The sequence below is a fragment of the Anolis carolinensis genome, chromosome 1, assembly GCF_035594765.1.
Source record: "Anolis carolinensis isolate JA03-04 chromosome 1, rAnoCar3.1.pri, whole genome shotgun sequence".
Taxonomy (NCBI): domain Eukaryota; kingdom Metazoa; phylum Chordata; class Lepidosauria; order Squamata; family Dactyloidae; genus Anolis; species Anolis carolinensis.
The window spans coordinates 96,472,969-96,498,730 of NC_085841.1; the positions used below are offsets into that span (position 1 = coordinate 96,472,969).

The following is a 25,762-nucleotide window of genomic DNA, read 5'->3' on the forward strand; positions in this document are numbered from 1 at the left end:
CACAATTCCTAACAGCACAGTTGGACATGGCAACCTAATCAAGTCTCCTCTTTGATATTTTGTCTGTTTAAAATGTGTCGTTTATTTCCTGAAGTATATGTTTTCCTTAGTAAGGTAAAGGTTTTCCCCTGACGTTAAGTCCAGTCATGTCTGACTCTGGGGGTTGGTGCTCATCTCCATTTCTAAGCTGAAGAGCCAGCGTTGTCCGTAGATACCTCCAAAATCATGTGGCTGGCATGACTGCATGGAGCGCTGTTACCTTCCCGCCGGAGCGGTACCTATTGATCTACTCACATTTGCATGTTTTCGAACTGCTAGGTTGGCAGAAGCTGAAGCTAACAGCGGACGCTCACTCCGCTCCCGGGATTTGAACCTGCGACCTTTCGGTCTGCAAGTTCAGCAGCTCAGTGCTTTAACACACTTCGCCACCGGGGTTCCTATGTCTTCCTAACTAAAAGAACACTCCCGAAACTCTGCTACCCAATATGTTATGATCCTAACGGGTCATAATCCCCAACAGGTAATTATTCTAACAGGTTATAATCCAATAGTCCAATATGCACAGTTAGAGAACTCATGACCATGAAAAATCTGACAAAAGGAAAACCAAACCACTTAAAACAACACACTTCCTTCTCATCCATATAGGCCGTATCTCCAATGAAAGAAGAATGGGGAAAAAGAGCAACGTACAAGAAATCTGCCTAAAATTTAACTATTAAACATTGATTGCCAGCCTTGAAATACTTCAGAATTCCTGGCTGGTGCCTTTCCTGCACCAGACTCCTTATGTGTCACAGAACAGTTTTTAAATTTCTCTTTTTCTCCCCCTTGTGCATTATTTAATTGGGTTTCTTCAAACCTCAGTAATATGCTGCCCCTCCATTGATTTTGTCTAAAGCAATGGATTATATTTTCCCCCTGTCTAAGTGAGTTTCCCAATGAGCAAGGCTTTTCCACTCTTTAATTTTTAACTCAGAAAAGTACATTAGTCAAGCAAGAAAGCTCAAGAGGATAGTGAAATATCAATAGCCTACCGTTGATGGAGGAAATTTAGGCAGCCAAAAAACAAAAAGTCTTTTCCTCTGTACTGGTGTTGCATTACCAGCTTACGGACATTTCAAAAAGCAATTAGGGAGAACCATTCGACCCATCAATAAACAGATAAAATTCTGTGCCGTCCATCATAAAAAGGCCGAGTGTGGATGGGAGGGTGATATAGTAGTTTTACAGCATGATTTTATGTAGACTTTATTTATAGACCTTGTAGCTGTTGCTGAGAAAGGAGGACTAGACTGTGGCTTTAGGAAATAACTATTTATTTATCTTCACTTCTTTTTTAAAGGAAATAATTATGAGGTATTTTTTTAGCCAAAGAGAGTGTGTACAAAAAGAATAAAAACTGGAGAGCACAAAGGCCACAAGAGATCTTATACAGCTATAGCTCCCATGATTCCATAGCACTGAGCCAAGGCAGTGGTGTCAAAGGCCCCATTTACAGTGACACTATAAAGCAGCTTTGAGATGACTCAAAACCAGAAAACTTGCACATGTCATTTTAAAAAGCCCAAGAAAGCCCACATCTCCCAAATAATGCACTGTAGCAGATGCCAGTGTATCCCAGATGAAATTGGATTTACAAAATATGAAGTACATTATAGATATCTGTCCCTGCTGAGGCATGTTATAGAATTCAGGAAAGGGGCTGCCAAGAAATGCTGCAAAGACAGGATTAGGCAGCGGGGGTCACACACACACCCCAATGCCTCTGGAGCACTGGTGCACATCTCTCCAAAAGTGTGTGAGCGGGGACAACAATAGTCAAAGGTCAGGCTCTGAGGTCAAAATTCAGCTGCCCACCAAAGGAGTGGGCTGATTAACACACAAATCAGATTTGAAGGCAACAGGAACAGAGGTTTGTTACTTTCAGACCTGAAAGGATGTCTGATATAGAGTCTGCATTCAGAAGGATCAGACATAAAGCATGCAGCAAAGTTCAGAACATTTTATTCACTTTGACATCCATTCAAAATGCCTGCACTTTTCCTGATTGGTCAGAAAGCTGCCTAACTAGGATCTGGGCATTCATTGGCTGGGGATTCCTCCAGAATTCATGCTGAGTCCACCTTTTCAGAGGAGAGGGGGTCTGATTTTTCAATAACAGCTCCATAGTTGATATAATTACCTGCCTGACTTCAAACCAGTTCTCCTCATGAATCGAATCACCAGAGCAGCAAAATGTTCCTTCCAAATTGGTTCCAAGCTGCATTATAGTGTCAGTGTAGATGTGCCCAAACTCCATTAATTCTCCATTTCAGATTTACCTGTTGTCAAATTGTTAACTGCTCTACTTGCTGTTAATGTTATTATTTTTCCCTCTCTTCTTGAAATGTTGTAAAAATATATGATAAATGCAAATACATAAGCCTCACATTAGCCTGCTATCTTAAGTACAGTTCTGGCTTTCCTGAGTACACACTGGAATATAAACGTTCATCTGCCTGGATAAACACAAACATGGCCCCAAATTGTCCCTAATTGGTTGATTATCTTGTTACATACATATATGCAAATACAAGTATCCCAAAATCCAAAATCACAGCATTTTTGGATAAAATAATAGTATCATAGAATAACAGAGTTGGAAGAGACCAGATGGGCCTTTTAATCTAACCCCCTGTCATGCAGGAAAAACACAAAATACCCCTCAGAAGGAATAAGGGATACTCAGCCTGTATACATAGATGTATCTGACATAATCATACTCTTCTGTGTTTGTTGTCCTGATTTCATACTATGAGATCAGCTATTATAAGAACGATTTGCAATTTCTGTTGTTAAATGGCTCTGTTACAGATCTGAGTCAGGTTTTTTTTTCTGAAGCAGCCTTGACTTTTTGCCAAATACATTTCTCAAGGTTTGCGGGGAGAATAAGAGGCACATCAGCAAAAGCAGAAAGCTCATTTACAGTCAAAGATGAATGCTTTAGCCAGGATAAAAGAAGAAATCCAGTAACCGAAAGGGAAAATCCTACCCAAAGCTGAAAGGACATAAAAAGGATTGTGAACTGCCACAGCTTAAGAAAAATGTCCCGACAAGGAAACAGAAGACCAGAGAATCCAAAAATTGTAAGGCTTTTTTGGGCTTTGAAAATGCTTTTAAATGTTCTTGGTAAATTTTAATTGATGCACAGTTCTGTTTGACAGATAATATGAACATATTTTACAAGCTAACAATTCAGTGTCAATATTTCCCATGCATTGTTTTGGACCAGAAGGGAGCATGTTTGACTTGAATGCAGGTTTCATTGCTTGTGGCAGCTGCGGTGGTGAATTACAATAGTATTAGTTCTTTACATGATTTAGGAAACCACAAGCATTAAGTGGTGTCAACTGTGATACGAGATATAGGGATGGTGATGCCGGCACTACACATTCAGAAGGGGAAGGAAGTATCACCATATGCATTGACAAAGAAGCTTTTTATAGTCTTTTTTTATCCCTGCCCAGTATGACTTTTTCACCCTGTCATTTGTCTAGCTGGAATGTTTTTAGCAGCATCAGAATGGGGGAGATGATAGAGGAGGAATGGAGAAATATAGATTTTCAAGACTTGGTGGAGCAACATTTTTGCAGTGAATTAATTCAATGAAAGAACAGAATCCAGCTGTAGCCAATTCTAACTGTAGCTGTGTATCTACCCTCAACAAGCAATGTAAACAGCAGCTGCCACCAGAATGCCCTACTGAATATGTATAAACAGTGAATCATAAAGAATACAGAAGAGCAGATTAGCCTATTACATTGACGCCCCATGGATATCTTAAAATTTATATATCTATATGATTTAATGGTTGCCCAAAATGGCAACCATTAAACATCTGGATAGATGTGGTTTCCAGAAAAATCATCCCTGAATGCATTTTGAAAGCTTTCATGTATTCTGCAGAAAGTTAAACATATATTAATTTCTTATGCAAGGCTTAGATGAACAGATTGCTTCATTTCATATGTGCCTATTGTTAATTTTTGCTTGTGTGGGAGCTAATCTCTATTTTGACATGTGATTGCTGCCTCTTGTGCCACTTTTTTTTAAAGGAAGTAATGCCCAGGAAAACATCTACTGGGTATTCCTGTAATGCCCAGAATAATTTCCTCCTTTCTCTTCAAAAACTGACAGTTTAAGAAAGCCCACATGGCATAGTCCTTTGAGTGTTGGATTAGAACTCTAGGAGACTCAGGTTCAAATCCCCACTCAGCCATGGAAGCCCACTGGTTGACCTTGGACAAGCCACATTCTCTCAGCCTCAAGCTGTACAAGACCCCTGTGAGAAAATCTTGCCAAGGAAGCTCTGCTATAAGTAAGCGTCAACTTGATTACAGAACAATAACAAGTATATATCTGAGCTATATTGAATTTTCTTTACATCAGGGGTGAGCCACCTGCAATTGGCTATTTTTCCCCCTAGTGGACATAGCCTGCATAAGTAATGGGGAGGAAAGCTGGGGATGGTAGTTTAAATAACATCTGAAGGGTCCAATGATTCCCCGCCCTGCTCTGAGCAAAGTTCGGAAATGCAACTTTTCTGGACTACGCCTCTTAATTCCTCCGCCAGCATGGGCACTAGCAAATATCTGTGCAGAAATTAGAAGGTTTTTTTTTTTTGAAAACAAAGATTTCCAAGAAAATCACACCATTTTGATGAAGTTGGGATACACATACAGAGAGAAAACATCTACAAGAAAAATAATGTGTGTTAAAATGTCAAAATCCAAGATATGAAAGAGGGCATTAAGTATAAGAGGGAGGTTAGGAAAGGAATGCATCCCATTTCACAGAATCCATAGGGAATACAGTAGAGTCTCACTTATCCAAGCTAAACGGGCCGGCAGAAGCTTGGATAAGCGAATATCTTGGATAATAAGGAGGGATTAAGGAAAAGCCTATTAAACATCACATTAGGTTATGATTTTACAAATTAAGCATCAAAACTTCATGTTATACAACAAATTTGACAGATAAAGTAGTTCAATACGCAGTAATACTATGTTGTAATTACTGTAGTTACGAATTTAGCACCAAAATATCACGATATATTGAAAACATTGACTATAAAAATGGCTTGGATTATCCAGAGGCTTGGATAAGCGAAGCTTGGATTAGTGAGACTCTACTGTATTTGTTTCAAACAAGGAGATGGGCTAAAATATACTGGATGCTCAAATTCTATTCTATCTGTGAGGAAAAATAGGCAACGAATGAACACTTATCCAATGACACTTATGTCTGAGTAGAGATCTGAACTCAGGTCTTAAAGTCACAGATGTATTTCCATGAAGATGTAGTAAACAATGATAACAAGAAGAGACAATATCCATGGCATGTACAGGATGCATACTACAATATACAATATACTACAATAATACTATAGCCAGAATGAAGTGGGAAAACAAGACAAATATTTTGCTAGTACTGTATTTATTTGATTTTGGTTCTTCATGTTGACATATGTTTGTACACTTTTCAAAGGTGACAAATTTAAGCTGATCTCATCTGGTGCGTAACAGTTCTTCAGTCTATAGTAAAATAAGTGCATTTCTTGAAAGGATTAGGTATGATAAGTTATTCTATTATCAAGGAGGGTATTGTTTGGGAGGAAGTTGGTTACTGAATCGTCACTTAATCTTTGCTACATCTGTGCACAATCCATAGCCCCTTAGGACACTGAGCTCTCAACCTATGGATCCCCAGGTGTTTTGGCCTACAGTTCCCAGAAATCCCAGCCAGTTTACCTGCTATTATAATTTCTGGGAGTTGAAGGCCAAAACATCTGGGGACCCACAGGTTGAGAACCACTGCTCTAAGGGGTAGTTACTCCAAGCAACTAGAACTCGACTGGTGACCATCACCCAGGGGAGCTTTTCAGCTGCCGCCCCAAGACTGGAACAATGTGCTGGAAGAGACCCAACAGGTAAATCAGCTGTCAGAATTTAAAACACATATGAAGACCCACTTCTTCTGGCAGGCCTATCCAGTCAACCTTCAATCATGAGTATTGATTTACATTCTATTGCTGCTATATGTTAAATATGTACTCTGTGTTTGGTGTTGGTTTTTTTTACAATGTGGTATTTTTATCTATGTATTTTATTGTATGTATTTTATGTTCATATGTTTGACTTTGTTGTATCCTGCCTCGAGCCATCAGGACAGGTGGGTAATAAATAAAATTTATTATTATTATTATTATTATTATTATTATTATTATTATTATTTGTGAATTGTTTGGAAATAAGGTTTATTAATTATTTTTAAATATATTAATTTTGCTTCTCTCTGCCCAACTTTTCAAGTTCTGAGTAGCTATTTGAGACTGGGTGTCCATTTAAATATTAATGGAGTGCAGCTCCCATCAACCTTAACTAGTTGCAGTCTTAACAACTGAAGGTTTCCCAGTCGTAATTTCCCTTCTTGGCCACTAGATAGCAGCATAGCGTTTACTATTATCATTGGCATTCTTCCAGGAATTGTTATCTGGTCAAAACCTAATGAAAAGTTGACAGGTAAATTGAAGGTGCACATTTAAATCAGTTTCCAGACTTCCAGACTTGGTAAGACAACTGTGTGATAAAGATCTAAGTGAATCGTTTTTATGTGACACCAAAGGTTGAAATGAATTGGGAGCAATCATAATTTAAAAAGTTGAGTATAGGGATATCTCCATTAACAAAATAAATGTGTTCCTAACCAGGACCTCTTTAACAGAGAAGGAACAGGGAAAGAATAGGGAAAGATGACTTAAAAGAAGGATATTAGTTACCTGAACAGGAGATCTCGGATAGCACAAGCCAACAAGTATTTTTCATCAGATATAATTTTAGATCATTCTTATAGTGTTTTTTTTTGCACTGAATTTAGATCTGTGTTTGTTTTTTTCTCTATCATGTGTAGTTTTTATGATGAGACTAATTAAATAATTAATGCATTTACGGACTGATATCAACTAGATTCTACTGATATCAATGCGTAAATGCATTAATTATTCAATTAGCCCCATTGCAAAAACTACATGTGATAGAGAGAAAAAAATACAGATCTGAATTCAGTACAAAAAACTCTACAAGAATGACCTAAAAGTATATCTGATTAAAAAAAATACTTGTTGGCTTGTGGTTAATTAGATTCTGTTGATGTCAGTGAGTAAATGCATTAATTATTTGATTAGCTTCATCGCAAAAACTACACGTGATAGAGAAAAAACACATCTGAATTCAGCGCAACAAACTCTATAAGAACGACCTATTATATGTGATGAAAAATACTTGATGGTTTGTGTTACACAAATATGATGCAAAATGTGTGGACTTTAAAGTAGTCCACTGTAATGTACTTTTCGTCAAATTTTAAAAAGTTGACGTGATGGAAATTAAATAAAGACATTTAAAGATTTATTTATTTATTTATTTACAGTATTTATATTCCGCCCTTCTCATCCCGAAGGGGACTCAGGGCGGATTACAATGAACACATATATGGCAAACATTCAATGCCAACAGACAAACAACATACATTAGACAAACTCAGAGGCATTTTTAACATTTTTCCAGCTTCACGATTCCGGCCACAGGGGGAGCTGTTGCTTCACCGTCCAGTAGTGGCTGTACTTCCGCATTCCTTTCCTCGTGTTTTGCTGGCAGTTTTATGGTGTTGTAAATTAGCCTCCCACATAAAGCGTCCCTAAATTTCCCTAATTGACAGGTGCAACTGTCTTTCGGGGCTGCATAGGTCAACAGCAAGCCGGGGCTATTAATGGTCGGAGGCTTAACCCGACCCGGGCTTCGAACTCATGACCTCTCGGTCAGTAGTGATTTATAGCAGCTGGTTACTAGCCAGCTGTGTTAAACTGTGTTACTCCCATTTCTGATGATTACAAAAAGTTTGATTTTGCTGGCTTGTGTAATCTGAAGGTAACTGCCATTTTATAGCAGAGTTTGAATAAGGCTCAGGATATAATTATGGTGATGAAATTTAAGTACAAGAAACAGATTAGGCAGTGCCAGAGAGCCGATTGATTTAAAACAATTTTAAAAGCTATGTTAGATCATATAACCAGCTCAGATGTACAATTTAACAAGAGAATTGAAGCAATACATAAGCAAAACTTTGAAGAAACTTCCAAGAGTTTTTCCAAGATGAAATCATTTCTCCTCAAGAGACATATGTGAGAAAAAGCGACTGCTTCACCCCGCAGCTTCCTAGCCGGGCCTGTGCCCATGGGTTCCCCTTTACCCTTTGTAGAAGCCATAATAAAACAGCAATGAAAAGCAAGAAGAAGAATAAGGAATACATGCCTCATATTATGGCATGTAAGAAATCAGCTAATGTGTCTGTGTCAACTGCAAAATAGGGTGCATAAAGCTCATTGGTTGAGCCATGTCTGGAGAGCTGGCAAAGCCTGGGAGTTTTTGATACTGTTGCATTTTTGTTCAGGCTTGAGTTATGCAGGTGCAGAGAGAGATTTTGAAAAGAGAAGCAGAGAGACACAGATTTTGAAGTGTGCTCTCCTTCCGTGAACTGCTGAAGGAATTTATCCATATGGACAAGGAAAGACTATATTAGATCTCTCATGAAAGGACATTATATGAGTTGGTGACACTGATCACATTGTACATATGTTGTTCTGGATTTAAGAAAAATAAACTACTTGCTCTTTACTGTTCACCTGTGCGGCATATACATTTTCTTTCTCTGGCAAGGCAGTGTGTGGGCTGATCAAACGTAGACTACACATTTTGAATTTTCATTCCGTCACACCTCAGTATATATATATTATATATATATATATATATATATATATATATATATATATATATCTGCATATTTGTAGATATAGATCTAGTGTTTTGTTAAGACAAATTAATAATAACTCTGAGGCATAATCAAAATTAACAATGAATCCTGTTGCACAGTCAGGAGTCCTACTGTATTTTAATTATGTCTTTTTTCCCTTTTTTGTTCCTCTTTTATTTTTCTGAACGCATATACTTCTGTGATTTTAACTGTTAGTGTCAAAATCAACCCGTCCATAAAAGGAAGAGTGATTTAAGATGTTTAAGTGCCTTTTTATTCAAAACTAACAATAAGAACATGTACAATGAAACAACCTTGCATAATAAGTAAACAAATGCCTTTTGAACCTTGTGGAATGCTACTCTATTTCCCTCATATTTGTCTTGGAGTAGTGATACAAATATAGTACTTAACTTGACCAATATGTTTTTGTTGTTGTTTTACAATAGTTGTTGTTTTGGAGCATCCTTGACAAGATTTCAGTCAGAGAGTTGTGGATATATCTAAGAACGCTTTTTTCTTTGTCTTTCTGCCTTGGTATGTTTCTGAAACCTGTTAGTATGTTTGGTATGTTTGACTCAGTATTTTCTGTAACTGACAGAGCAGAGAGCTGTTTGTGCTCACCTATGGGGCTTTGGTGGCTCAGCTGTGCAAGGATTATGAACATGATGAAGATGTGAACAAATCTTTGGAAACCATGTAAGTAGCAAGTGTATACTCTTGATCTGGCAAGGATCTAGTTTGATCAAAAGGTAACAAAACTGGCTCAGAAATTCAAGGTTAACCAAGTTCATGAAATGACTCCTGTCCCATTTTTTTTTAAATTTCATTGGTTCGTCAGCATATTTACTCAGGAGACAAGTTGACTGAACTCACTCTACCTCAGATGCTACATGCCCTACATATTTCCTGGAGTTAGGGATGCAAGAAGCACCAGAGCCCTCTGGCTAATAACAATAACTACCCCCTTCTAAACTAAGGATCCCAGGATTCCTTAATGAGGAGCCAAGATGTTAAAGTGGGGTCAAAATGGTGTAATTGTTTAGTGTGAAAGGGCCCCTAGTCAGCTGCTTCTCTCTCTCTTTGTTAGCTTCCCCATCAGTGCCATCTTATAAAATCATAGAGTCCAGTCCAACCCCCACAAAAGCAGGAAAACTGCATTCAAAGCACCCCAGACAGATGACCATCCAGCCTCTGCTTAAAAGCCTCCAAAGAAGCCTCCATCACAGTCCGGGACTGAGTTCCACTGCTGAACAGCTCTCTCCCACAGTTTAGAAGTTTTTCCTAATGTTCAGGTGGAATCTCCTTTCCTGGAGTTTGAAGCCATTGTTCTGCATCCTAGTCTCCAGGGTAGCAGAAAACAAGCCTTCTCCCTCCTCCCTATGACTTCCCCATAACATTTATACATGGCCCTCATCATGTCTCCTCTCAGCCTTCTCTTCTGCTGGCTAAACATGTCCAGTTCTTTAGACCGCTCCTCATAGGGCTTGTTCTCCAGACCCTTTATCATTTTAGTCGCCCTCCTCTGGACACCTACAAATTTGTCACAATCTCCCTTAAATTGCAGTGCCCAGAATTGTACACAGTATTCCAGGTGTGATCTTAACACATGGCCACATTGGGCAGTTGCCCAGGAATTAGATTGGTACTTTCCCCCCTCTCCAGCGTAGACAGTATATGGGAATACTTTGGCTGCACTAGCTATTATACTCTTCTTTCAGCTTTTAATGTGTAGTCTGCTATAGCTTAATGCCTTCCCATTAACATAAATTGCTTTTCCGGTCAAAACCCAGCATGAACATGATCCATTAAGAGAGAGAAGATGTAATAGAGCTCTTACTCAGATCCATTTGAAGCCTTCAAAATCATGACTGCACTTTGTTTTGGCCTTTGGATAAAAATCCCCTGTGTGTAATTGAGAGTAATTCCATAATACTACAGAATGTCTAATACTATTTTTAGTAATGCCACTTTCATCACTAGGATTGCCAAGTCTTCCTTTCTCAAACTTTGTATGTGTCTTCCTTCAAGTTACCTGTCACCTTGTGGCACCCCATGAATTTCAAGGTGCTGAATCTATTTGCAGGATAGAATTCAACAGCTAGAGTAGTTTCTTCAAAATTTGAAACTAAAACCCAAAGAAGATTCACTGACCAAATAGACATGAATACTTCCACTTGTGTGCAAGTTTTGTAATATCCATGTGTACCATGTGGCATCATTCTATCTGATACCTGAATGAAAATGGATCTTGGAAGGAATGTAGCTACTCCTGCATTAGTAGTAGTAATTGTAGTAGTAGTAATTGCCCCCAAAACACCCTTACAATGCCCTTAGCATTATAAGACATTTTGAAGCAAAGCATTTTTAAAAATAAATCTCAAAGTTTCATTTTGATCCCTGGGGTTTCCAGGAGGCTGGAAACATGGAAATGCCATCTAAACCCACTAAAGATCATTTGGGAGCATTAGGAAAAATATTTATCAAACCCAGAGGCCACAAAAGCAATCCTGGGTGGGAGGAAGACTAACACACCTCAACTAAATTCTTGTCTAGGTATGTTAAACCTTGTCTAGATACTGGAATTGACTTCAGTCTGTTGGTTGCTGCATATCATCTTATTTTTCTATAAGGTTTTAGCTACCAGTTTTTAGATATTTTTTATCTAGTGATACATTTATATTATGTGTTTATGATTGTATGGGTCATTTAAATTTCATCTTTGGTTATTTTATCTGTTATTAAGTTTAAAGTTAGGTTATTTTTATATTGCTTGATGTGGTTTGTTTTGATGTAATTTGTCTGTATGTTTTTCTTTTTAGGCATTGAATGTTTGCCATATATGTTGGAAACTTGCCCAAGTCCCTTCAGGGAGATAGGGCGGTCTACAAATAAATTATTATTATTATTATTATTATTATTATTATTATTATTATTATTATTATTATTATTATTGCTAATACTACTACTATTACTTTGCACCCCTGCTTAAATTGTACTGTGCAGTGGCATTTCTAAAGTGCTGTGCCAAGCTATGTACCTTTGGTTGTATCACTCACTAGAGCATTTTCTATCATTTTCTAGTATTTATAGCTAAAAAATTTCCTGTTTTTCTGGCAGGGGACATAGTATTGGTATCAGGTTGGTTGAAGACTTTTTGGCCCGCTCTGCAGTGAAGAAATGCCGGAGTTATTCTGAGACGATAGAAATAATTGCACAGGTATGAGAAGATATGGTCACTGTCTTGATCAGGAAAGGGCAACTTCAAATCCTATTTTCTTGGTTCTTGATGATATACGCTAGGTGTATTTCACACCTCTGTCCAGTTCCCAGACATATACACTTAGCTGCTATGTGTGTGAAAATTCAAGTTGCCAGTTGAACTTGTGGTTACTCCATAAATTGCATAGTGTTTGTCTTAGACAAGGAATACTCACAGGTGGATTTACTAGTTTCTTCTGTTTGAGTGATTTCAGCTATCCGTTGAAGCCCTACTATTCTACTGCAGTGACTGAATCAGGACACAAACTGGGTTTGAAGGAAAAGAGGAACAGAAGTTTGATTCTTTCAGGCCTGAAAGGATGTCAGAGTAGAGTCTGCACTCTCAAACATCTGACATAAAGAATCGGGAAATATAGAGAATATTTATTTACATTTGACAGCTATGAGCCATGAGGCGAAGCATGTAAAAAATCAAATTATTATTGCTGTTGTTGTCGTTGTTGTTATTCAGAATACCTGCGCCAGCCTCTGATTAGTACAGCTAGGATCCAGACCTCCAGTGGATGGAGATTCCCTTAAATGGTGGTGGGAAAAATAAACAATTGTCATTTGTTGATTTGAAGTTTGAGTCCATTTAAAGGTCTGCCCACATTCATTGACTTCTGGAATGTGGTGTGGCATTATCTAAAACAGTCCATTATCAAATTAATTCCTTAGTCCAGTTCATACAAGGAGAAGAGCTTGGTCAAACACAATGGGTAGCTATGCAGACAGAACAGTTCAATGTTTAGCAAATATTGCTAATCTGTGTACTGATCCTCAGGAGTAGATATCTCTGGACCTTATCAATAAAGCCAGAAAACTTCTGAATCATAGCATGAGATTAAAATGGATGAGGAAACCAGGAGCACCTTGAGTACACAAAGGCATTAGCATTTGTTAAGTTGCTCAGTTGGGTCCGTGACTTTGTGCTGAACTGAATAAGCGCCCATTTTCATACACCGCATAAGTGCACATGTTTATGTTTCATTACAGAGGATTTATGAATGGCCATACAAGAATAAGAGATAAGATTATACAATTCTTGAAATGGGGATAGGGAAAACATACACATACTAATTTATCCAGGAATGGGGAGGGAATGATATTGCATATGCAGAGGAAATATCAGTTGAGGATTAGGAAGTATTCATGCATTTCCTGTGGAGCCTTTTCCCAAGGCAATCCATTTACACACAAAGGACTGAGCTTGATTATTTCTAGGGGGTGCATTGCCATCAGGGTTAAGGGAGAAAGGGCAAAGGTTAAGTAGAGGGTGCCACCCATTTGGCTTGCGAAACAGTAAAAGGTTGAAAGAAATATAAGATAAATTCACAATTAATTCATTTTTCATGGGCGGGGGTTTGATTTTTTGAACACTTTCTCAAAAATATAGTTGTTATTCATTGGCAGTCTTCCACAGAAGTACTAACTAATGCTGACCCTGCTTAACTTTCAAGATTAGTCAGGATCTGGTGTGTTTAAAGTATTTAATCCCATTGCTTGTCTACTACAGAAGTATCTTCATTTTGACTATTATACCTACTCCTTCCCTGGCAGAGGAAACAATAAGTGGGTTCTATCTCTGACTCTGTTGCGTGTCTAACGTTTTAAAATTATTTTTTAGCAAAACCCTAAAGTAAGAGGCAGGTATCTGGAAAACAGACATGTTCTGTACATGAAGATTTAAACAGTACACTAAAGAAAGGTAGGGGAGGCTTCCTAGGTTTTCAAAACACACAAAAATATATTTTTGAATGACAACTCCCAGAATCCTCCAACCAATCTAGCCGATGACCATTGGAAATGGAGTGCAGACGAATAACTTAGCTAAGCTCTAAAAATATCACAGAATTCCAGGATCTGTTGTTCAATGTTTAACTTATTCCAAACTCTTTGTATTTCCATTCCTAAACGATTGGGGAAGAGATGAAATTGTGAAAGTGACACTGCCTACTTCTTGCAAGGCACCTGTTTCATTTCAAATCCAGGACTTAGGAAACTAAATAAAATTGAGTAGAACAGACAAAACATGGTCCATATGAAATAAATCAAGTTAGGGTAATATCACAAACAGATGGAAATGGATATTCCACAGTGAAGCCTTTTTAAAAAAAGGAGTAATCCAAGCAATCTTAAATATTAATATATACATAGACCATATTAGCCATGTGATTAAAATGATTGCTGATTCCTTCAATATGTTGATGATATTGTTGTCAGTTTAAATTATCAGTGCATAACAGATGATAAGGAAAGTGCTTATCTTGTTAAACAGAAAGTATAGTTTATATCAATAAGCATAATGTCTCATGAACCCTTGTTCTGGAATGGATACCAATCCAGGATAGCTATCAGAGGTGACAAAATGCCTTCTTCCCTGATTTAGCATAGAAAAGCTGGATTGGGAATTCAATTTTACTTTACATTAGAATTTATAAAAGTTACTTTTTTGGATAACAGCTTCAGACTCCCAAACCTGCATGACTATCATTTGTTTCAGTATCTTCCATCTGAGGCAGCTGCCTCATCCCACATAAATAAATTATACAGCTGCTCCTTGTTATTGTGGGAGCAAAACTGTGAGAGGTGAAGAATGAGTTGTGTACAAAAGGTTCCCCTGAGGCCTCTTACACTCTACTTCCCTCCAAGAATAGACCCATGTACACCTACAGTGATTACTTTTTCAAATCCCCAGGCACATCTAGCATGACATCTAGCTTCACCCAGTGCTTAGATGATTTACATTTTCATTTCTAGGTTGCGTTTAAGATGTATTTGGGAATTACCCCTACTGTGACTTGCAATAGCCCAGCAAGAAATGAATTTTCTCTCATTCTGGAGAAGAATCCCTTGATGGACTTTGTGGAGGAACTGCCAGCAGGAAGATCTTCACTTTGCTATTGCAGTCTCCTGTGTGGTGCCATTAGAGGGGCTCTGGAAATGGTATGGAATGAGATCCTAATTCTCCCTTCTCCTTCGATATAAAAATAAAATAAACTGGTATGGGGAATTGGAGTAATACGGCAAGCCACTTCTATGGAACAAGGAAGATGCTATGCTGTGACTCATGTCATGGCCCATTGGCCAAGCTGTGACAAAGACATCCAAATGAGTATATTTAGCTGTGCAAGCAGAAGCAATATGGCAACAATGACTTGAACAGCATCCTTGTAAACCCACTCTTAGTGTATTTTTTACCCCAAGGAGAGCTTGGTTTTTCCTGCTTTAGGTGCCAGAATAAAGATATTATGTGGAGAGAGAGTGTGGTATAGTGGTTTGGGTGTTGTACTAGGGCTGTGGGAGTGCAGGATTCAAAACCCTGCTCAGCCATGATAACTCCAGGCAAGTTATATTCTCTCAGACTAAGAAGAAGATAATAGCAAGCCTCTTCTGAATAAATGATGTCAAGAAAAACTTGGGATAAGATCTGACATCACATAGGAGCAAATACATTAAACTGGGAGATTTGAGGTGTGTTGGTGTCCCAAAGGCAAAAATCGAGGCAAAATATCTTGCCCAAACAGCATGTCTCGCCTCTTGCAAAAAAGAGATTGGGTGGTAGTGGTGTGTAAATAGGCCACTATGCACACCTATCTATAGAAAAAGAGAAAACTGGCATTCTTTAAAATAATATGTGTCTTCCCGGAAGATATATGTGGGATTGATTTTCTATTAGACTCTGTAACATAAAGAGAGTCTTGTTGGTTGAACCAAGGAGTCCATCTGGTCTTACATTTTGTTCCCCAAAATGGTTGGCCGAAAGCATTGGGATAAGATTCATAACGTATACAATTTCTTGCAGCATAAAAAGGAGGACGGGAGAATTAAGACTACCTGCTAAAACATAAATAAGTCTTAAGGATGCTGCTACATTCCTCCCCTCTTCTTTTTATGTTAATTGTTTGAATACATGTAGGGAGAGTTGTACTATGTCTGGTGATCACGTCTCTCCAGATGTATCTGAATGCACATGTGCTCCTTCAATGTGAGCCATACTATCCATTTTTCTCGGTGAATATCATCAGGAGGATACCTGAGCATATTTCAGATGTTCACATATCAATTCTTGCACAAATAATGTTATAAATATTTTGAAGTTGGAGTGAGGGCTAATTTCATGGTGCATCCACAGTATCAAACTTAGCACAAAGTAATCTTATATTCTCAGTTCTCTTACATTCTGCTCTAGATTTAGATCCATTTTAACTCTCATGTTTCTTTTTCTCTAACATTGATCTTAACTTGCTTTGATATCACATAACATTATATGCCAAACAACATTAAGTGCAATGTTAGGAAACACTTTAAAATCCCAGTTCTTCCATGTGGAATGACCTACCCCTTCAACTCAGATAGGAAGCAATCTGGCTATTTTTGTGCCTTTTGTGTCTTTGCTGGTACTTAAAACCTCATAATTGTTACTAAATTTTAACTTGCCCTAAATTGTGGCTATGATTCATTATTTCCATGCCATATGGTTTGACTTTTTTATTTGAAAACTGAATGGAGTATTTGTGGCTTTGTGAAATATAGTATAGAAATGACTTACTGATTGAACAGTATTCCTTTTTTTTATAGCTTTCCATATCAGCCTTGGTGGTTTTTGTTATGGGACAGTATTTAAATACTAACAATAGATACACAGTAAAGATTGCATCCATGATGAAAAGGACATAAAGGACTGGAAAAGACTTACAGAGGTGTTCTGTTACAGAAGGGAAAGCATTATTACAGAAAAATTGGAGGGGAATAATGGTGTATTTTCTTCCACTCAGCCAAATTTTACTTATTTTCAGATACACCTAGATGCTGAAGTTACTTTCATTCAAGACGCTTTGAAAGGGGATGATGTGACAGAAATTGGAATTACGTTCTTAAAGAAGACTGAAAGCAAGAAGCACAAAAGAAATAAGTGAAACCAGTAACTGAAATTCCTGTAGATCAGGGGTCCCCAACAAAGGCTGGTGGGCCGGATGCGGCCCTCCAAGGTCATTTACCTGGCCCTCACCCTCAGTTTCAGATTTAGGCTCACCCAAAGTCTGAAATGACTTGAAGGCACACAACAACAATCCTAATTAACTTGACTATCTCATTGTCCAGAAGCAAGCCCATGCTTCTCATTGAAATCCTAATAGGTTATGTTGGTTAAAATTGTTTTTATTTTTAAATATTGCATTGTTCTTTCGTTGTTGTTGATTTTTTTTTTTTGCACTACAAATAAGACAGTGCAGTGTGCATAGGAATTTGTTCTTTTTTTTTCAAATGATAATTCGGCCCCTCAACAGTCTGAAGGGTTGTGGACCAGCCGTGTGCATTAAAAGTTTGAGGACCCCTGCTGTAGATAGATACCTGCCATGTTCATCCTCAATATTTTCTTTGCATCTTCCTGATTCAGAAGAGAGAATCCACAAAGAAATAGATCGTGGAAAGGCCTCCTTTTGTATCAGGCCCTGCATGCCAAATGTTTGTTTTGGGGAGGGTGGGATACAAAATGATCCTCCTTGAATAGCCAGCAGCAGTTGAGTTCCAGGTATAGTGCCATCCCTGTATCCATGGGGGATATGACCCAGGATACATGAAAATATGGGATATGGGTAATAGTGACCTCTGTTGAACAAATGTCTTCAGCCAAAAGCATATCATAGAGGTGTGCTGGAGGACCTAGAAATGTCTAGAGATGACACATTTTGTCAGATGCAGGTAAATTAAATTATAGGTTCCAGTCCTGCAGATAAGATGATTGTATTGTACTGCCAGGCATTCCTGCTCCTCAGGAATTTCCTGTATGTTTATGTCATGTTCAGCTGTACATGCTCTAACCAGGTAGAGTTAGATGGATGGCTATGAAGAACAAGGCTTTCTTATTAGTGGAGTGACTGGAGTGAATTGGGAATTAACGAGTGAACAGAGAATTGATGGGGGCTCTGCATGATATGGCCGTATTGACGGGACCTCTGTGGTGGTTCACATAACCATTGCTTGTTATGTCTGAGTCAGGGAAATGTGGGCTAATACTATAGCAATTTATCATAGTGCTCTATAAAGCAAGACAGAATCTAGACAAGTGGAGAACAATGAATCCATGTGCAGGAGAGCAAGGAGGGGATGATGAAGAACTCTGTGATACTTTCCCTGTCTCCAACAAAAAAGTGACATGTGAATTGGGCTTCTATATGAATATCTGTAATTGTAAAATACATTGGCACACATATTTTACAATTTTCTGATCACTGATGTTGAAAGCAAAATAAAAGAATATTGTGCTTTAAATAATGTCCATTGCTGTGTTCTTCGTTGTTATTGTACTGATATTTTGGGATGGTTTTTTTCCCATCTGAAATAGTACTCCTTTTCCAATTGTGGTAACTGTTGCTGTTTAGCTGCATCATCTGAAGCACTGTAATAGCAGCAGCAGCAGCAGCAACAACAACAGCAACAACAACAACAGTTTTATTTATATCTCACCACCATTTCCTAAAAGGGACTCGGGTGGCTTATAAAGCACATACTAGTGCAGCAGAATATACAGAATATAGTAAAAGATTAAAACAGTAACAATATCAATTAACATAAAAGAAATATACATAAAAACAGATCTTAGAGCCTGAGCCGGTTCATAGGAGGAGATGTGGTCAAGTATGAAGGTTCCTTCCCAGGCCTACTTTGTAAGGAAACATACACCTTCCCAGTAATGTTAGTGCCTGATTGCTTTCCCAACATGCTTAATAAAATCAGGGATGAAGGGAGCACTGTGAATTCCATCAATAAGAAATCTTCAGAAATTACAATGTTAAGAGATTTAACTCTTTGTAAACTGTTGATGCAGACTGCAAGAGACTAGAGTACAGCAATCCCTCCATATTCACTGGCATTAGTTCCAGTTCCAAGAAGTGCCAAAATGCAGCCAGTTTTGTATTTGTATCTGTATCTGTACGTGCATGAGCATGTGTACATGCACACATGCAAATGAACTCAAAATTATTTTAGGTGTTCCCTTTCCTAACACATGCCACTTCAACCAATGTGTACAATGTTAACCTGTACCAGGCGTTTTTCCCCCCAAAATCTAATTTGCATTACTTGCTTATTTAACATCAAGAGAGGATTTAAGATTTGTGGTACAGTAGTAGGGAAAATACTAAGGACCTTATCACAGCCACCTGTTGGGTTGCAAGTCATATTACCATGTTTCCCCGAAAATAAGACAGTGTCTTATATTAATTTTTGCTCCCAAAGATGCTCTAGGTCTTATTTTCAGGGGATGTCTTATTTTTCCATGAAGAAGAATTCACATTAATTGTTGAACAAAAAAATGAACATTTATTATATACTGTACATTAGTTGTCATCACAAACCAGCATAACCAGACAAACTGTGAATCCTATCAAGAATTTCTTGTTACTACCATTAATTCCATGTCCAACACTCTACGGTACGTACATTTACCGATCCTGCATGCTCTGGTGTTCTGTTTGGCGGGCAGGCTTCCAAACAAAAATTTTGCTAGGTCTTACTTTCGGGGGAGGCCTTATATTTAGCATTTCAGCAAAACCTCTACTAGATCTTATTTTCTGGGGATGTCTTATTTTAGGGGAAACAGGGTAGTATATAGATAATGGACACATAGTAAGTCGGGAACCTTCAATATTGCACAAGCGTGCTTGTTTGCTAATCTGTCTTTCACACATCCTCTGTACCCCCACTGCCTTACCCTTTTCCATATGTAGTATGCCTTGGAGTTGTTTTTTTATTTAATCAGCATAAAATATAAAATAGATTGGCAAAGATATAGATATGCAGAGATATGCAAAATAACCACTTTGGGAATGCGATAGGAAAATTCCATCCACTATCATCACATTACTGCTGGCATGTCGAAATAGAAGCAGAAAAGATTCATCACACTAAAGTAAGTAATGGTAATGTAAGTGGGATGGGGAGCTATTGACAGGTTTTACTTTTCAATAAAAAAGACAGGAGATCAGCAGGAGGTGGGGACCTGGTAGCTGGATGCACATGGCGCCATATGACAGCCATCATCACCAAAGTTGACAGTTTAGCTACAAGCCAGTTTGCCTGCCTCCTGCCCACAGAGCTGAAAAGAGAGAAACTGAGAAGGAGGAGGAGGATGATAGTGCCAGCATAACTCTTCCGATTATAGCACTTGGGAATCAGCAACGCCAACTCCATCCACAAACCCCAGACAAGTGGGAAAAGTATCTCCTTCAGCTGATCTGATGCTTCCACTGCTGGTTTTAGAACTGACGTATTTATGTATCATACTGTAGTAATGCTCTTCAGGATTAAAGGCAAACATGGAGGAAATGCCACGCCAGGCTTTGGCACTTGGAGTGTGAATTGGTTCCAAATGGGTGGAATCAAAGAAGCACCCAAGATTCCTCTCTGCCAGCTGAGCTGCATGTTCTTTGGCCTTAACTTCAAAAAGTTGCTGCTCCTTTTCCAGGTACATTTTCCAGAATGTAAGCTGAAGTATACTAACTGGAGAACGACAGCGGGAGATGCAGGTGGCAGCCAGGGCCAATGTGAAGATGCTGGCAATCAGAACCCAACCCATCACCTTTGGGAAGAAGCATGAAAAAGATCATAATATTGCTTGCATGAGACTCTCTTGATAAAGGAAAAGTTTTTAAAGTCCAGACCCAATCTCCAGCAGCCGGAGCAAAGTCTGCACACCATACACACTTAGGTCTCTTTCAGGCTGAACAATTTTTGATGCCACTTTAATTGCTGTGACTCCTTCCTTCGGAGTCCTAAAACTTGAATTTCTATGACATATTTATAATTTTCCACTAGAGAATTCTGAATATGTCAGAAAACTGAAAATCCCAGGAAACCACAAGATGTGGCCAAGGTAGATCAAGTGGAACCAAATTTGCATAATGCAAAACACACATACACACACACACACACACACACACATATATATATTCAGGAAACAGTGCTTCTAAATGGGTTGCTGTAAGTCTTTCAGACTGTATGGCCATTTAGTGCTTCTAAATATATTCTAAGCCCAGAAAGTCCCAGGTTTTTGTTTTTGTTCTTTCCAAATTTATTTTGGAGATCCATACACGTTTTGTTTATTCCAGAATCTTTTCTGACAGTTCTTGGTATGATAGGTTGGTAAAGGTTTTCCCCTGACATTAAGTCTAGTCATGTCTGACTCTGGGGGTTGGTGTTCACCTCCATCTCCAAAAGCCGAAGAGCCGGCGTTGTCCGTAGACACCTCCAAGGTCATGTGGCCGGCACGACTGCATGGAGTGCTGTTACCTTCCCGCTGGAGTGGTACCTATTGATCTACTCACATTTGCATATTTTCGAACTGCTAGGTTGGCAGAAGCTGGGGCTAACAGTGGGAGCTCACCCCACTCCCTGGATTCAAACTGCCAACCTTTCGGTCAGCAAGTTCAGCAGCTCAGCAGTTTAACCCGCTATGCCATCAGGACTCCTCTTGGTATGATAGAGAGACATTCTATACCAACTCCCCAAATCAGTTTATTTTAACCCAGTATAAAATTGGAAAGAACAGGAACAAAATCTGGGACTTTTCACTCAGTTTGGATGACTTCAACAAAAGTACAAGTTCCAAGTTTGTTTCACAACAAACTTGTTCCACTGGACTTAAGTGGAAAACAGCAATTTTTGTTAGTTATAGTGGTGCAGGTTACATTTCTGAGGAAAGAATTGGCAAAGCCAGGTGTAAGCATTGAATGCTTAAGAAAACTCTATGAAATGCATGGCGTCACCATAAGTTGACAGATAACTGGAAGGCCACATGCACACATACAAACACATATTATAAATAATTAGCTCGGAATCTTATTGATCCGTCAAAAACAGCCAGAAACCATGATCCTCCTCCCCCCCATCTCTGTTCTTGACCTCATCCTATTGTCAGGCTGCAAAACACAGCTTTTTTTCCATGTAAAAGCTTCCTGGATTTTAAACAGTTGTTCACCTACCATCACTGTTGGAGAGAACAGAAAAAGCATTTTAGTGCATAGAAGACTTTCAATGTGTCAGGGACACTCCATATTATGCCCCCCCCCCCAATATCTGTTCCAACACCCCTCCCTCTCAATATCTGAAATGTGGATAACGACAGATCCTATATTTGGACTATACTTGGACCAAAAGCATAACATAGAATCACACTGGAGGGGAGGTTTGTAGCACTGATAAGGGAAATTGTGGATATCAAATCAATGGGTAATGAGGTTGCACTATACACATGGTTACAAATGCATGACTCTAGGTTCTATAGTCATAACTCTCCCTTGTATGTTGTAAATACTGAACAGGAGGCCAGATCATATAATTTGGAGTCCACTTTGGGATTTTGCTAGAGGAAAAGTATTGGTATTCTTATAGTGTTTCTCTTTATGTCACTCTGACATTCTATATTAGTTTGGCAGCATGAAAATATTTACCGGTGCACACCACTCTGTTTGGTCAGATTTATACATGATCACACAATGCATCTGTCACTTTACAATGCTTTAATTTGATGTTAGGTTTTAGGTTTTAGTGTTGTTTTCATATGCGGGGTTTCTCTGGGATTTTTTGTCAGTATTTGTTTACGGAGGCATTGAATGTTTGCCATTGTATGTTAGCATCCACCCGGAGTCCCCTTGGGGAAATAGGGAGGAATACAAACAAAGTTTTATTATTATTATTATTATTATTATTATTATTATTATTATTATTATTATTATTATTACAATGTAGCAGAATAACGCTTGTTGATTAGACAGGCAATCATTAACAGCTATCTGATAATGTATCACTGATGCATTTGTGAACTGGTTTCAAGTCATATCAAAACAGTTGATTTCAATTGGAAAAGTCCAAAACTAGAGCAAGCATTATAGCCTTTAGCATCAGTAAGAATGCAACTCATAGCCACCAGATAAGCCTTCACCAACTGAGTGCTCTTGAGATGTTGGACTACAAGGCTGTCACCTCCTACTGGATGTGAATAATGGAACCTGCAATCCAAACACACCAGAAAACTGCCCATTTGTGGAAAGCTGATTCAGTATATTACCAGTTTTACAAAACTGCAAGTGTCTATTTGTGTATGTGAATGGGACCAAATTCTATTAGGCATAGGAGAGGCCTTGGGATAGAGTTGCTGACAAAAGCAAAGAACAGAAAGAAGAGAAGAGGATGGGATGGGATGGCTAGTCCAAAGGTTCAAAGCAACCAGGAGTGAAATCTAGCCACTTTCTCTTCAGCCTCACCCCAAAGGAAAGTCCCTCCTCTGAAAAAGCTGTTTGTGATGGCAGGAAATTCCCCTATCAAAACCAACAAAGGCTTTGCTTTGCTCATTTACAAGAAACTAAAATTCTATTTTGTGAAGAGATTTTCATGATCTCTTCTTTGTGGGATAAGCAGAAAAAGAAAGAAGAAGGGAGGGAGACTAATGTAGGCTCAGAAAAAAATAAGCTACAGCAGCTTAGTTTGTGTGTTCTATCTTGTTCCTATTTTTTGCCATGCTTGGCCATGCATGTCCTGGTCTGCACTTGTGAAATGTTGGAGAATATGCTGGATTCTAGCTCCCATCAGTCCTAGCCAACATAGTCAATTGTGTGGGATGATTGAAACTGCAGCCTAATAACATTTAGAGGACTCCAAGTTTCCCGTCCTCAGCACAAATGCTGCAACATAGGTAGAATTAAAAGGAGACAAGATTAAGATCCCTAAGGAGCAGAAGGAAAGGGGGAGGGGGGGGGCAGCAGATAAAGGAAGGATTTTGAAACTGAGAAGAGGACTGAAAACTGACCCCAAAAAGGAATAGCATTAAAGGAGCAGAAAAAAAAAACAAATAAAGCTGTGGTTGCAAATTGAACATGAAAAGCCTCATTGTACAAATAAAGTCTTCGCTTAACTCTTGAAGTTTATGAAATATCACAAGAACTAAGAAACAACCTGAGAAATGAGCCCGTAGTAACTCACTAGTTGCTTACTAGGGGTGGGATGAGAGGACACCTGGAAAAACAATTCTGCTGCTGATTTTTATCAACAAGACACTTTAGTGATTAGTTTCCCTTCCATTGTCACATCCTCTGCCAAACTGAAAACTGTTCCTCGAGAAGAGATTATACTAACCTGAGACTGGGCTCGAAGGTTGGTGAGCATATCTTGCATCTCCTGGGAAGAAAGGGAGCTCTGACAGGGCACCTGAAGCACCTTCTTGAAGCACTCTTCCCCTTTGTCTTGGCACATGTAGTTTTGCAATATGGCACTTCCAGTAGCTGCACATTCATAGAAGCTGCCTCCCAGTAAGGCCACAGCAATCCAGGTGATGGGAGCCACAGCGGCAGTGACCATCACCAGCCATAGCACTTGCACATAGCGCCAGAAGCGATTCGCATGAGGACATAGACACAGCTTGCCAGGAGCACAGCATCCAGTAAGCACCTTCCAGGACCGGGTATTGAGCAGTAATCCAAGCAGAAATAGAATCAGGGCTGGTGCCAGTAGGAAAACAGTGCCATAGAGCATGTTCCAGGAGTTGCATGGGCATTTGAACACTACAACAGAAAAGATGCGCTCACTGCCAAGAGTCAGCAAGGACACTGCACCATAGCCCAGTGCCTTTTGGTGGCTAAGGCAGAAATCTAACACAGTGCGAAGTTTTTCCATCTTTTGAATTCATTCAAAAGTTTCAGGTCTATCTTCTGATATGTCTGTCTCGCTGATGAGCAAAAAGTCTGATAGGAAACTGCCTGTAAAAGAAGCATGTAAAAAAAAAAGAGGAAGAGTTGGAGTTTAAAAATATCTGCTGACAAGAACACAACAACTTTCATTTTCCCTTTTTCAAAAGGCAAAAACATGCAAGGGTATGGGGAGTCTAACAAGAACAGCCTCATAGATCACTTCCTAGTCTTTTTGATTTAATAAGGAAGACCACATTGACCCGGGTAAAACTGCTATCGTTCTACATTTCTCTAGTCCAAACTATACATGTATTTTAATAAAGCCAGAAGCAGTCTTTATTTTAATTTCTTTCCAATTACAGTAGAGCCCCGCTTACCCGAGCCCCACTAATCCGAGCAGCCGTATCATCCAAGGCGCCGCCAGGGGCACCCCTCCCTTTCTTTCTCCTCTCAAGCAAAGAGAGCTAAAGAGAAGGAGAGGGACAGGGAGGAGGAAGCGTGGGCTGCTTCCCAAGGAGCGAGGGCTCGCCAAGGGATGTCTCCCCAGATCTCCCTCGGCCAGGCCATTGCTGGAGGAAAGAGTTTCCTCCAGCAATGGCCTGGCCGAGGAAAACCCGTGGCATGCTCCTCATTTCTTGGAGGGACAGGCCAAAGGCCATTGCCAAGGGCCTGTCCCTTCTAGAAATGAGGAGCATGCTGCAGGTTTTCCTTGGCCAGGCCATTGCTGGAGGAAACACTTTCCTCCAGCAAGGGCCTGGCCGAGGGAGATCCGGGGAGACATCCCTCGGCGAACCCTCGCCCTATCCGAGGAGTTCGGTTATCCGAGATTGGGCCTGCCCCTTTATCTTGGATAACCAGGACTCTACTGTATTATTATTTTATTTATTTATACCTCGCTTTATCTCCCCAAAGGGGACTCAAAGCGACTCCAAGGGGGACTCAAAGTGGCTAACGGGGAAAAAAATCAT

The 25,762-nt window shown here is 39.1% G+C and overlaps 2 protein-coding genes across 3 annotated transcripts; one reads left to right on the plus strand and one right to left on the minus strand.

Moving 5' to 3' along the window:
- Positions 1 to 2,813: 2,813 nt before the first annotated feature.
- On the plus strand, positions 2,814 to 18,387 carry trappc3l (trafficking protein particle complex subunit 3L). Of its 2 annotated transcripts, none has more exons than XM_008120525.3 (5): positions 2,814 to 3,128; positions 9,452 to 9,549; positions 11,971 to 12,070; positions 14,872 to 15,057; positions 16,911 to 18,387. In XM_008120525.3, the coding sequence occupies exons 1-5, from the start codon at positions 3,087 to 3,089 to the stop codon at positions 17,028 to 17,030; spliced, it is 546 nt and encodes a 181-aa protein (XP_008118732.2). In that variant the 5' UTR covers positions 2,814 to 3,086; the 3' UTR covers positions 17,031 to 18,387. The 2 variants fall into 2 exon arrangements, with proteins under 2 accessions (XP_008118732.2, XP_062835861.1); XM_062979791.1 differs by lacking the exon at positions 2,814 to 3,128 and adding an exon at positions 7,127 to 8,666.
- Positions 18,388 to 19,411: 1,024 nt separating this feature from the next.
- Positions 19,412 to 24,937, minus strand: calhm6 (calcium homeostasis modulator family member 6). The gene is made up of 2 exons (XM_003215576.4): positions 24,244 to 24,937; positions 19,412 to 20,692 (listed from the first exon to the last, which is right to left on the minus strand). The coding sequence occupies exons 1-2, from the start codon at positions 24,778 to 24,780 to the stop codon at positions 20,270 to 20,272; spliced, it is 960 nt and encodes a 319-aa protein (XP_003215624.1). The 5' UTR covers positions 24,781 to 24,937; the 3' UTR covers positions 19,412 to 20,269.
- Positions 24,938 to 25,762: the final 825 nt, after the last annotated feature.